Here is a 13,020-nt window from a genome sequence, read left to right as displayed (position 1 = left end):
TGTATTGATACTCATGAGAATTGCTATTTGTTTCAAGGTTGATTGTTTTAGTCTCATTGGTCACAATTCTTCAAGTTTGCTTTTATGGTGATTGAGTTAATGTATTATGATTAATCTGGAGTACAATTAATCTTTGTGCATGAGCATTTGAGATTTAGCCTTGTTGGAAGATTCTTTGAACCTAATTTCCATTCATAGTGAATTGTATCCACTTACATCTTCTACTTTCTAGAACTTGTTTTAGTCCTTTTCAAGACTTAGTTGCATTGATTTGATGAGCATGATAGAGGCATTCTTTTCTAAACCCCTACATCCCAAACACAAACCCTCACAATTTCATCCATTGCTAGCCATTTAAGCCTTCACCTTTTCTGAAGTGCCAAAGCATGCATTACATGTCCAAGTATTCAACAACATCTTACTATTACATTCATGATTTGTTGAACTTTGTCTTCTTGGGTTTGGAATTGCCAAAAAAAAAAAAACAAAAGAAAAGAAATAGAAAAAGGCAAAGAAATAGAAGAAAATGTTGAGAAAAGCCAAAGAAATAAAGATAAAAATAAAATGATACCAAAAGAATAAATTTTTGAAATAAGGCAGTTCATTGGTGGTTTGAAGAACAAAGTTGTGCTTCAAGAGAAAGTAAATGTTAGTTGGAAGCCCTTTCTGATCATGCTTGGTGCTTTATCACTTTGTATCTTTTCACTTCATGTCATTCCATTTAGCTTTTTCCATTCATCATAACCTCAAAAGTCCTCTTGATCATTGCATTCATGCATTAAGAGTGGAGAGGTAGGATTTTAACAAGCGTATGGTTAAGTGGTTGATTAAGTGGATTTGAGAGAGAATTACCCCAACATGGTGAGTAGAGTGAAACAGTTTATATCTTGAGTGTTTTCTCTTTTGCTCATTCCTGCTGCATTGATTGTACTCTACTTTAATCCCTCCTTATTAACTTGGATCACTATGATTGCTTGTTCGAAGAGTTGGGTTAATGGCACTACTGCTTTCTTACTTTGAATTCATAGCGGTTCCCATTTGTATCAATGCTATTCTCTTGCCTTGGTTTTGTATTGCCTTTGTCCAGGAGTACAAAGGTTTAAGTGTGGGGGAATTGATTAAACCCAACTCTTTATTGTCTTTTCATATCATTTTAAGGGTTTTTATCATAATTAGTAGCTCTTTTAGTGTTTATTGTGCTTAAATTATATTAAAGTGCCTTACCTTGAATTAGTGCATAATAGGGGCAAAATTGTCATAATTGGAGATTAATTATTATTAATTGATTTCTAGGATAATTGATGCTATATTATGTATGATTTTCCTTGTAGGTACTTTGGGAGAAATTTGGGCAAATTTGGAAATCACACTTTAGTCCCAACATTAAAGGTAGTAAAAGACCGGATTAATAGCAGAAAAAGGCCCCAGAATTCAAGAAATTACACCAGAGGCCCTGAGTAAATGAAGCTTTGCGTTTTGGCTGAAAGGTACCATCCGCCGTGGCGGATGGACAAATCCGCCGCGGCGGATTTGTCAGAATTGCAAAAGTCGCGATTTCAGCATTCTAATTCGGATCCCTAAGCTTCAACCCGACCCCAAACCACCTCTAGTAACCAGTATAAGCTGAGTTTCAACCTAGGGAAGCCTCATTCGGTCTCTCCTCACCTCTCTTTGGCTGAATCATCCTCTCATCTCCTCATTCCACCAATTCTTCATTACATTCCATCATATTTCCCTTTAATCCATCCATAACCTCTTCTTCCATGGAGATTCAACTATTGTTGCCGGTTGGAGCAATGCTTGGAGTGATGGAGGGCTAGGGGTTCTTCAACTCTTGAAGATGGTTGATTGGCATGAGTTCCAAGAGCTTCAAAGGGGAGTTAGCTTCATCCATAGTTCTAGTTGTTTATTTATAAATTTCTAGGTCTTAGGATTCGTAAATTGGGGCTGAACTGTTTTGATTATGGTTGTAATCAATTCTGGATGATTATCTTGTGTATTGGATTAGTTAATGTTGAATTTGAGCTTCAATATATGTGGTTACATATATGTTTCTATGCAACTCTTTTGATACTCTCTTTCTTGCATGGTATTGTTTGATTGTTGAGTTAATCTGGGCTTGCATTAAACCAAGTGCATTAATTAATCTTAATACACACACTAAGTAAGCTTAATAGGATCTTATAAGATGGGTGGCCATTGATTAAGATCCTAGACTTGAAGGGTTCTTTAAGGTTTTTCCTTTAGAAAACTTGGTGATTTTTACTCCCCAAAATCATTTTGAGCTATGATTGCCAAAGGTCCATTTTCAAGAGGTTTTATCAACTGTTTCAATACTTGTTTCCCATTCATTCCATCGTAATTTCCCAAAAATCCAAAAATATATTTACATTGCATTTTATCTCAATTAATAGTTTTAATGAAAACCCCCAACTTTACCCTAGTCAATTTGCATTTTCATGGCATTTAGTTAACTTAGGATCAATAGTTAAGGCTCCAACAAGTGAAACGACCCGAGGTTGTGCCTATAGTACAATCCTTGGTTTTAATTTTGAATTTGACCCTAAGGTGTAAGCAAGACAGGTCACATTTCAGAAAGTCAGGAGTGAGTCACTGGTAGCATCAAGCATTACGGTAGATGAAACTTGTGAGAAGTTCTGACTTGCTCCAGGTGTCTCACCGAGTCTGTAGACATATTCAGATTTATAATGAATACTAACATTTGTCAAACAGTTGCATAATTTAGATATAAAAAGCGACAAAGACAATCAACGTAAGAGTAAACCCGGCAATTAATTCTCTGACTTCAGGGAGGTCTGGATTGAACAAAACTCTTGTAGCATGGAAAGCATTAGTTATATGTCCGTAACCTTAAATAAATACAGGGAGGTAAGTACAGAATATAACATCCAAATATAACTTGAAGTCATTATTTTCGCAATAAGCAAATACCTTTAGTTGTTGATATCCTTGCAAATCGGATGACAACTACAGTAGGAACTTCCAAATCATCAGTCCTAGCTTCAAATGCATTGATTGCCACATCTCCGAAAAGAGCCACGTTAATGGGGATTTGGCTGCATTAAATTAAGGTCTAATAAAAAATGAACTGAACAACGAAGCAGTAATGTATCTTATTATGAATGATTCAGAGGAGTTTGTGACTGAAGTGATGTTACTTATGATCAGCGATGGTGAAAGTCAGTGTCTTTATGGTCTGTGAGTCTTTTTTGTGGTCAACCAAGTTTCCAAATGCTTGAAGGAACCCAATGACATCTGCAATTTTTTTTTCATACGATTAGAATAAAACATAAAGGAGTGAACAAACATGGGAAGGATATGATTACTAACCAATCAATTCATAATTTGTAGCATTATAGTCAGCAATATCCTTTATTGGAACAAAGTTAAATGCATTTAAAGGGACTGCTAAGTCATGCTTTTGGAAAAACGTCATGGAGTGGAAACGAATCTTCCAAGTGTGATGACAAAGTTTGAAAGCATCATTGTTGGGCACAGCTACAAAGTTCTCAAACTGATATACTTCACCCTCTGTTATTTCATCCATGTATCTTTGTAATTGTGCTTTCTGGGACATAAAAGCTTCAACTCTATACCCCTGCATGTTTTCATTACAATGAGAGCCACAGAAGACAAATAATATGAGAATCGAAAATAAAGTTCCATTTTTTGTCAAACCTGTTCATCAACTAAAATCATCCCTACTTTAAAAATATCAAAAGGCGGTGTCTTTTTAGTCATAATCCATTTTCTCAGCACTCTCGCAACAATACACCAAGTATCTTTAGAATCATCTACATCTTTGATGAGATCATGATCGAAGTTTGCCATTTGTTGCTGTGATGGTACTGACCTGCACAAATTAGTTGAAGGAGAGAAATGTTTGAGGGCCTAACATAAGGTAACGTTTGAAGGAAATAACTGTTTAACAGGAAGTAGATACCTTAAAAGTTAGGCTGTGGAGACCACGCAATGTACAGATCCCTGATAGATTGTATGGTAAATCAACAGCCTCAGTTTGAATTGGATATCTGCTTATATAGAGAATAGATGTGTGTATTAGCATGGTTGATAATATAACCAACTATAATGAATGATCATATGCTTAGAGCCGGCCTCTAGCAGTCTCGTTATGCAAACATGCGCACTGACATCGAAGAGGCAAATGCTGATTGAAGTATCCAATGCATTAAAGGATATAGAAGGGGAATCAGTAAATGTATAAATAAATATATCTACTGGAAATCTGAAATGGCCCTGCATTTTTTTTTTGATAAATAATCTAAAGTCATTAAAAATTAATCAGATTATATGAAAAGTAATTATATAGATAACAACCCACATCATTTAAAGGGTTAAGAAGATTCGAGGTGCAATTAAAAGATGGGAGTCAGGAGGTCTGCTGACCAGTATATAATAATAAGAAAGAAATATTTAAGTAACATTGGTCTTTTTTTTATCGCCAGCATTTAATCTTTCTCGAAAAAGGTTCAGGTGGGGATGTATTTATGAGTATTACCTCCCTAGAGATATTCAATATATATTAGATATATATTTAGTTCTAATTGATAGTTGATTAATTTATTCTATTTGACTCTTCAACTTACCCGTCACGGAATAAAATTTTCATTTGATTCAATATATATTAGATATCAAGGTCGGAAAATATATATTAGATATATTATTTGATATAAGCCCCATTTTATATTTTATTATGAGTACAAAAGAAAATCATGTTATTATTTAAACGTCCATACATCTAAGCATTTAAAAAAAAATGAAACTTTGCAGAGTAATTAATGAGATCTGGAAAAGTAGACGTCTCGAAAGATAAGCCACAAGGACTGTTGAAGGTATGATAGTCCAGCAATCATGGAAAACAGTGCAACCTCCATGAGCAACCAATCACAGTATAATGCAATAATTACAATACTTGAAAGGTAGGCGAGTAAATAGACGTAGAAAATGTAAAACAAATGATTGAAATGAAACGCATTGCAAATCAACAAAAATCCTAGCAGAACATAAGAAGATGATATTATGTGGTCCCATCCACGGTGGACGAATGGACTATTTGCTGAGGTGCACCAATCAGAATCTGTTTACGAGTTTTCTAGTTGATAAGTTGATAGGACTCTAAACTAAAAACATAGAGGTTTATATCATAAGTAGTTAACAACACATATAGCACGAGACAAATCATTGAAGCAATAATATTACTAGTGCTGATAACTAATTGGCATTAACCAAAGATTTTCCTTTCTTCTTACGCCAGCACCAAATGTCTCAGACATGTCAAATTCTTCATGAGTGAATCCATTTGGGAGCTTCCAATCAAAATGATACAGCAAACCGGCAAGCGGCAGCTCGATGTTTGGTAAAGCAAAGTTAATCCCAGGACACATTCTTCTTCCAGCACCAAATGGTATATAATCAAAGTTTGTTCCTCTAAAATCAATTGGATTATCCAAAAATCTCTCTGGCTTGAAGATCTCAGCTTCATCCCAAAACTTAGAATCTCTTCCTATTGCCCAAGCATTGATAATGACTTTGGTCTTTTCAGGTATCTCATATCCATCAATCACACACCTCTCAGTGTTTTCTCGTGGAAGTAACAGCACCCCAGGGGGGTGCAATCTTAAGGTCTCCCTCACAATTGAGTTTAAGTATTTCAATTGATGAATCTCACTTTCGTCCACATATCCTTTTTCACCGTAAATCCTTCTGACCTCAGCTTGAGCTTTCTCCCTCACCTTTGGGTTCTTCATCAATTCTGCAATCGCCCACTCCACACTAGTTGATGATGACTCAGATCCAGCAATAAACATATCCTGAAGATGGGTTGTGAGTTCTTCGTCAAAGAAACTTCTTTGTAACTATAAAATATTAATAAGCATAAGATAAATTACGTTACTCTTAAAGCTAAAGTTCTTTCATATATACGCTACTCACCAGAATGACGGCTTTGATGTGCTTGTGGGTTAACGGCAGTTCTAGATCATTTTCCTGTTGAATTTTTAAAAGAACATCAAGTAGATTCTCTTCAGTATTCTCACTACTTCTCTCTTTTCTTTCTTTGTGATCCTTGATGATGTCCTCCAGTATTTTATCATTCAACTTATGAACCCTTTCAACTTTAGCTCTCATTCCAGTTATCACTTGAAGAACTTTGACAGAGGGAAAGAGATCAACAATCGAGAAACCTCCCATCACCTTCATTATTTCCTTCAAACTAGATATGAAGGCTTCTTGATCTCTTGACTTCTTACCGAAAGCTGCTTTTGCAATTATGGAATTTGTGGTTGTGAAAATTTTCTCACTCAGATTTATTACCGAACCTTCATGAGATCGAATATCTTTGACGAGTGCAGATACTTCCTCTTCCCTTATGTACCTAAAAGATCGAGCACGCTTTGCAGTTAAAAGCTCTAAAGTACATATTTTTCGGAGTTTCCTCCAATGGTTCCCATGTGGGGAAAATCCAATATCTATGTTATTATAAGTGATGATCTCAGCAGCGAGAAGATGAGGTCTATTGGAGAAGATAACGTCATGTGTTGTGAAGATCTGTTTGGCAATTTCTGAGGAAGTGACAATGACATTGGATGTCTCTCCAAGCTGGAGATGCATTAAGGGACCATACTTGTTTGCCAAGTTTCTCAGAGAGTGATGGGGTAGTGACCCTATAAGTTGATGGATGTTCCCTATAAGAGGTAACTTCCATGGCCCTGGAGGTAAAGGTAGAGTTTTGAAGGATTTCTTGGTGTTCGATCGGCTGTATATCAGAAGAAGGAAGAAAAACAAGGTGAAGAGGAAGATCTGGAGAATCATGATTATAGAAGTTAATTTGATTTTGTTTTGTTTATGTCTTGGGCAGAGACTGCTTTATATCCTTTTTCCATTGGATGTTTCAGTCAGCATATTTCAATATTTTTATTAATTATATGTAGTTACTTAATTTAATTTCTTCTTTAAAGTAATGCCTAAGCCGTTTGACGTTTGGATCTTAAAATTCAACAAGAATGACCTACTTGTCAGGACTCAGATTGGGATTTGAAGATTAAATAATAATCCAAAGACCAAATGAAAATTAAATCGTTTAAAATGAGTGGAGGATGCCATGGGATTTGACTAAAACAATTAAATAACTCAATTGAAAAAAAAATCCGCATGGCCACGTAATTTAGTTTTCTAAATTCTTCAGACTCGACAGACAATAATTTCTAAGCAGTAAACATAGTCGTCTAAAGTAATCTGAGAGAAAAACATATAGAACTTATTTCTATATAACAATAATTCAAATATATGAGACATCAGAAGCTACCTCGACTCATCAGGGCAATACCAAAAAAATATAATTGATACATCAGTCAGTGAATTATAGTAAGGACCACTCATTTCTAAAATGTTGTACAGTAAACACTGAACTGTGCATGTCTCAAATTAAGAATAATAATTCACTTTTTTTTTTATTATGCAGATGTATTTTCTTATTAAAAACAATCACATTCAAAATATTATTAGGTATTAAATATAAACACATCTCTTAATAAAAATTCGAACATTAATTCATTAAGATTGTGAAGCACTCTAAACCCAAATTTTCGCTTAAACATGAAAACAACCAAACATACAACTTAAAAGCTGGGCCCGCCCTCCACCTTATCTGATATGAGGGACGACCTTCCTGGCCCAAATCCATTATCCAATCCACATCGTCACCTTTTGGACTGCAGGCCCACAAGAACTAGGCCCACCACTTCCCTCTTTATATCGGGTCACCACTCGACCATATAGCTGTGACTCCCACGCGTCATCTCCCACTTCCGGCCATTGCTTCGCGCCAACCCTATACTTAGTCGATTGATGCATTATCGTTTTTAGTTTAATTTATTCATTAGCTTCATTTCCTCCATCCTTCTTAAGATCCATTCCATGCCAAGCCATTAAGCAGTGCTGTCTTAAATCTCCATGGCAGAATGTGGGCACTTGCAGCAACCATGACTTCCTTTCCGCCGAGCCGTTGGACTTGAATCCGCAGCGTTGCCTTCAAATTCCCCTCAGAACCCAAGCAAAGCCAAAGCCGCAGAGTGTTCTTTTCTTTCATGGGTCTCGCATGGAGAGATTCGTCTTCAAAGAGGAGCCTTATAAGTCTTGGGATCCCCAATTCCCACGGCTTGTTTAATATGAAAGAAACAGGGGGGAGTAGAGGGAAAGACAGTAAAATTTTTAATGAGTTTGATTAAAAAAAATTAAAAAAATGATATTAAAAGTTTTTAATTAATTTTTATTATTTTTTTCTCGTACATATATTTTTTTTTAGTAAAATTTTAAAATCTCATTTTTTATTTAAAACAAACTTTTTAAATTTTTTTCTCTCTCATTCATTGCTTTTTATTTTGCTCGTACCAAACATAAGTAACAGTTAGCTTTTGGGTATTATATTCTTCCAAAGATTTGTGCTCATGTCAGGCCACAGCAGCTTTAAACTAATCTTAATTAAAATTGTAAAGTTGTCTTTTAAAATTCCAGTTTTGCTTCTCAAAATTTTCAACTTTTACGTCAGTAAGGGCAATTTAATCAAAGAGATTACCCTAAGGTGTTTCTGATTAGCTTTTTAAGGTCCGGTGTTCTTGAATGGTAATATTCAAAAGGGAATGATGAAATGACTTGGCTGAGTGAAGATCCACACCAAACTCACTTCACTTGTTCCCCGTAAGTAAATGCCACGTGGCACACCTGATTTCTTGCGCCATTAGTTAATAATTAAGCTGATTAGCATCACATCATACTCCCCACAAGTAACCCCTAATCAATTGCTACTACTTTTCTTATCATAGCAATATTTTAATGTAAATTATACGTACAATTTCTTAATCATAATTGAATTTAAAAGCATAAAATAAATACCATTACTGTGAAGCTCTTGATAAATTAATAAGGCAATTAATTAATTCATAGCTATGAATTTTTTCCATTTGTGTAAATGTAATTTGTATCACAACATGTTTCAGACGATGGTGGGTTGGTGAACTTTGAAGATTAAGAATTTTTTAAAATTTGTTTCAATATTCATATTTAAATGTGGCTTACTGTCAAACTTCCATCACATGGCCTACCCTAGCTACTTTGAACAATTCAATTTTCTATGGCAGAAAGCCATCGCGACTGGTGGCTAGCTTACTGCTGAATATTCTCTCCCTCTCTGGCTCTCTAATAGGAATTGATATTTTTTTTTTTAACCTTCAAGAGGAATTAAGATTGAGATCTAATTTTTGGGCATTTTCAATTAATTGAGCTGAGATAGAATTTGTAGCAGCAAGAGATTAACAGGGGCTTATCGAAAGAAATATCAATCAAGCTTTTAAATGAAGTGATTTAGAAATTAAATATTTTATGTAAAATGTTAATTGCGATACAAATTTGATTGCGGAAAATTATATATATAAAGTAAAAAATTTGATGATGATTATTGATAAATTATAAATAATAAATGTTTAGATAGCGTGTTGACTCGGCTAATCAGCCCAGAATTTCTTAATGGAGGAAACATAATTAATTAATTTCGTGGAAAAGTTTGTTTATGAAGTACGGAGTTTGATGTTGCGGCCAGTAAGTTAAATTTAAATAATGCAGAAATCAACAAATATCTTCTTACGAAATCTTTTTTATCATATTTGGACTCAAATGATATAATATCATAACATCATTCATGTTACTACTACACGACGCTAATATACGGCAGCTATCAGGAAACAACTGTAACAAAAAAAAAGCCATGACATTTTTGTCATTGCATAAAAGTACATTTTACTTTTTATAGCAGTTATCCAGAAAATTATTGTAAAAAGTATACTTTTTACGATGGTTTAAAAAAAACTCTTCTTAAAAAGATTATTAGAATTTTAAAACTCTTCTTATCATGTAATAGTTTTTTACTTTTCACGGTTAAAGTTCCTGGTTTCTCACTGTCGTCTCCACTTAATTTTCTTCCTCCTCTCACTTTTGGTGGTGTTTTCTCTTTGTTTCTATCATCTCTGCCATGTTCTTTCATCGATGTCACTGTCATGTCATCTTCTTCATCGTTATTTGTGAGTTTTTTGCCCTTTCTTTTCTATTCTTTTTGTGGGTTTTATAATTTTTGTAGTTTAGTTGTTTGAAAAGATGTGTGTAGTATTTTCTTTGATTAAAAACATGATGTTTGTTTTAAATTTGAATATATCTGTTTTTTTTGTTAGTCTCCTTACTTAAATATACTTTGATATGTGAAAGTTTGAAAATATCTAATTTTTGTTCCTTTCATTTTATAGATTTGAGTTTGATAGCCTGAAATTCATGAGTTTTATAATATTTTGGTGTTCAATTTTACCTTTATCAAATCTTAATAACTTCAGTCCGGTAGTTAAAGACTTCGATGTTCTACTGGTCACGAAGAGCTTTAGGCTTCGAGCAAAGCTAAAAGAGAAGAATTCAATAAATATACAACCGTCGTAAAAAGTAACATACTTTAGCACTTCCTATCATGAATTCCTCTATTTTTTCACGTTGATGACATAAATGTCACATTCAAAACTGTCATGAAAGGCTCATTCTAACTGCCGTAAAATGCTTTTTTTGCATAGTGTGTTATTAATGTAAAAGAGGTCTATATATCTTATAACCTAACTAAAGCGAGCTTCCAGTTCTCCATTTCCTCAGCCATCAATGGAGATTCAAATCCCATACACTATCCTCTTCGCCATCTCTTTCTTCTTCCTTGTAATGCTGAAGAAATCAACCTCCAATAAATCCTTCAAAACCCTACCTCCAGGGCCATCCAAATTACCTATCATCGGCAACTTACACCAACTTGCAGGATCAATACCCCATCGTGCCATGAGAGATCTAGCCAACAAATATGGATCCTTCATACATCTTCAACTTGGAGAGTTGTCCCATGTTGTTGTCTCTTCCCCAGAAATAGCCAAAGAGATCATGAAAACACACGATACAACGTTTGCAAATCGACCTGCTCTTGTTGCCACCACACTGATTTCCAATAACACAGACATAGCCTTTTCTCCTTACGGAAACTATTGGAGGCAACTTCGGAAGATTTGTACTCTGGAGCTTTTGTCTGCAAAGAGGGTCCAAACTTTCAGAACAATAAGGGAAGAAGAGGTTTCAGCACTCGTGAAGAATATATCAGAACACGAAGGCTCCATTGTTAATCTCAGTGAGAAGCTTTACGAGCTCACGAATTTCATAACTGCTCGAGCAGCTTTTGGTGCAAAGACAAAGAACGTTGAAGAAATCCTATCACTAATGAAACGTACTCTGGAGTTGGCAAGTGGTTTCTCAGTTTCTGATCTTTACCCTTCGCTCAAAATCCTTCAAGTGATCACCGGCATAAAAGCTAAAATTGATAGCGTGAACAAGGAGCTTGATATGATGGTGAGGAATATCATCAACGATCACAAAGAAAAGAACCATAGTCATACTGGTAAAACAGAGGATTTGGTCGATGTTCTTCTGAGGATTCAAAAGGAAAATACCCTTGAGATCCCTTTGACTCAACGCAACCTCAAAGCTATCATAGCGGTGAGTATATATGTTAATTGATGATTGAATTGTTATAGATATATCTTCAAAATACACATTATGAGCTCTAATCGTGAGTTTATATTATCTATTTCTAGGATGTTTTCCTTGGTGGAACTGAAACATCAGCGTCAACCGTAGAGTGGTCAATGTCAGAACTTCTTAGAAACCCCAGCAAAATGAGAAGGGCACAAGAAGAGGTAAGAAGGATTTTCGGAAGCAAAGGATACGTAGATGAATCAGAATTTCGTCATTTGAAATATGTATCTGCAGTTATAAAAGAAACTTTGAGGTTACATCCGCCTTTGCCACTGTTACTTCCAAGAGAAAATAGTGAGAGCTGTGAGATCAATGGTTATAAATTGCCTCCCAAGACTAGGGTCATCATCAATGGTTGGGCAATCGGAAGAGATCCAAAGTATTGGGATGAACCAGAAAAGTTTGAACCAGAAAGGTTCCTGAATGCCTCAATAGATTACAACTTTAAAGGGACAGAGTTCGAGTACATCCCATTCGGTTCTGGAAGAAGGATATGCCCTGGAGTCTCATTTGCTACAGTTCTTGTTGAAAGTATGGTCTGCAATTTGCTTTATCACTTTGATTGGAGACTTCCTAATGGGTTAGAGCACGAAAAGTTGGACATGACAGAGAATTCTGGTGCTACGGTGAGAAGGAAAAACGATCTTTGCTTGATTCCAATAAGATATTGCCCTTAAATAATAAGTCTGCATCATGATTAATCAATTACAGTTTTCTTTTTTTTGGTTCTTCGTTTGTCATCTTATGGTGGATTGACAAATATAGCGGGATACCTACTTTGTTCTGCGCTTTGGAGTTGTTGGAGAATAAATTAAGTTTATTTAAATGTATCCTTTTTCTCCTTTGTAATAATTTAATAAATTTATATAATATTATAAACTGCACTACATTCATAAGTTATTTTCATGTTATAAATAGTACAAAGAACTCTATGCAAATACATATTATTTTAATTAATAAATAATACCTCTGCTTTTTAGTCTTTAATATGAGATTTAGTTTGTACTTTAAACTGAATTACAAACTAGATCCTATATTAAGAATAGAAAGTAGTACAACCTCCAGTCCTAATTATAAGAGTTAGTTGACTAATTTGAAGAGATTAAATAAATATGTTAAGTTAGTTATTTGTAATAAATAAGTGTTCTTTTTCCTAAAATATTCTTGCTAATCAAATGTATTGGCTAGAACTATTATTATTAGAAGGATTATCTTAGAAAAATATATATAAATATGAGAGACAAAGTGGATTGAAATCTTATATTTAGAACCAAAATAAAAGTCAAACAAAATCTTATATTAAAGACCGGAAGTAGTATTTGGTTCTTGTTTACAACCAGCTGGAATCAAATTATTGTATCTCCCACATTTTTTTTTTGC

General features: G+C 34.6%; 3 protein-coding genes across 3 annotated transcripts; 1 reads left to right on the top strand and 2 right to left on the bottom strand.

The window, feature by feature from the left end:
* Positions 1-2,591: 2,591 nt before the first annotated feature.
* LOC114755041 (uncharacterized) lies at positions 2,592-3,852 on the bottom strand. Its single transcript, XM_028943912.1, has 6 exons — positions 3,700-3,852; positions 3,352-3,619; positions 3,180-3,276; positions 2,953-3,077; positions 2,786-2,870; positions 2,592-2,685 (listed from the first exon to the last, which is right to left on the bottom strand). Exons 1-6 carry the CDS (start codon positions 3,850-3,852, stop codon positions 2,592-2,594), a joined length of 822 nt encoding a protein of 273 aa, XP_028799745.1.
* Positions 3,853-5,158: 1,306 nt separating this feature from the next.
* LOC114754979 (cytochrome P450 71D10-like) lies at positions 5,159-6,852 on the bottom strand. The gene is made up of 2 exons (XM_028943843.1): positions 5,974-6,852; positions 5,159-5,852 (listed from the first exon to the last, which is right to left on the bottom strand). Exons 1-2 carry the CDS (start codon positions 6,850-6,852, stop codon positions 5,241-5,243), a joined length of 1,491 nt encoding a protein of 496 aa, XP_028799676.1. The 3' UTR covers positions 5,159-5,240.
* A 3,848-nt stretch (positions 6,853-10,700) lies between these two features.
* Positions 10,701-12,469, top strand: LOC114754978 (cytochrome P450 71D10-like). Its single transcript, XM_028943842.1, has 2 exons — positions 10,701-11,601; positions 11,700-12,469. The coding sequence occupies exons 1-2, from the start codon at positions 10,726-10,728 to the stop codon at positions 12,315-12,317; spliced, it is 1,494 nt and encodes a 497-aa protein (XP_028799675.1). The 5' UTR covers positions 10,701-10,725; the 3' UTR covers positions 12,318-12,469.
* The last annotated feature ends 551 nt before the right edge of the window (positions 12,470-13,020 follow it).

This window comes from Neltuma alba, unplaced genomic scaffold (genome assembly GCF_004799145.2).
Source record: "Neltuma alba isolate B1F8T4 unplaced genomic scaffold, ASM479914v2 tig00010229_pilon, whole genome shotgun sequence".
In the NCBI taxonomy this organism is placed as follows: Eukaryota; Viridiplantae; Streptophyta; class Magnoliopsida; order Fabales; family Fabaceae; genus Neltuma; species Neltuma alba.
Note: the sequence above shows the minus strand (reverse complement) of the source record. Positions and strands in the feature narration are given on the sequence as shown.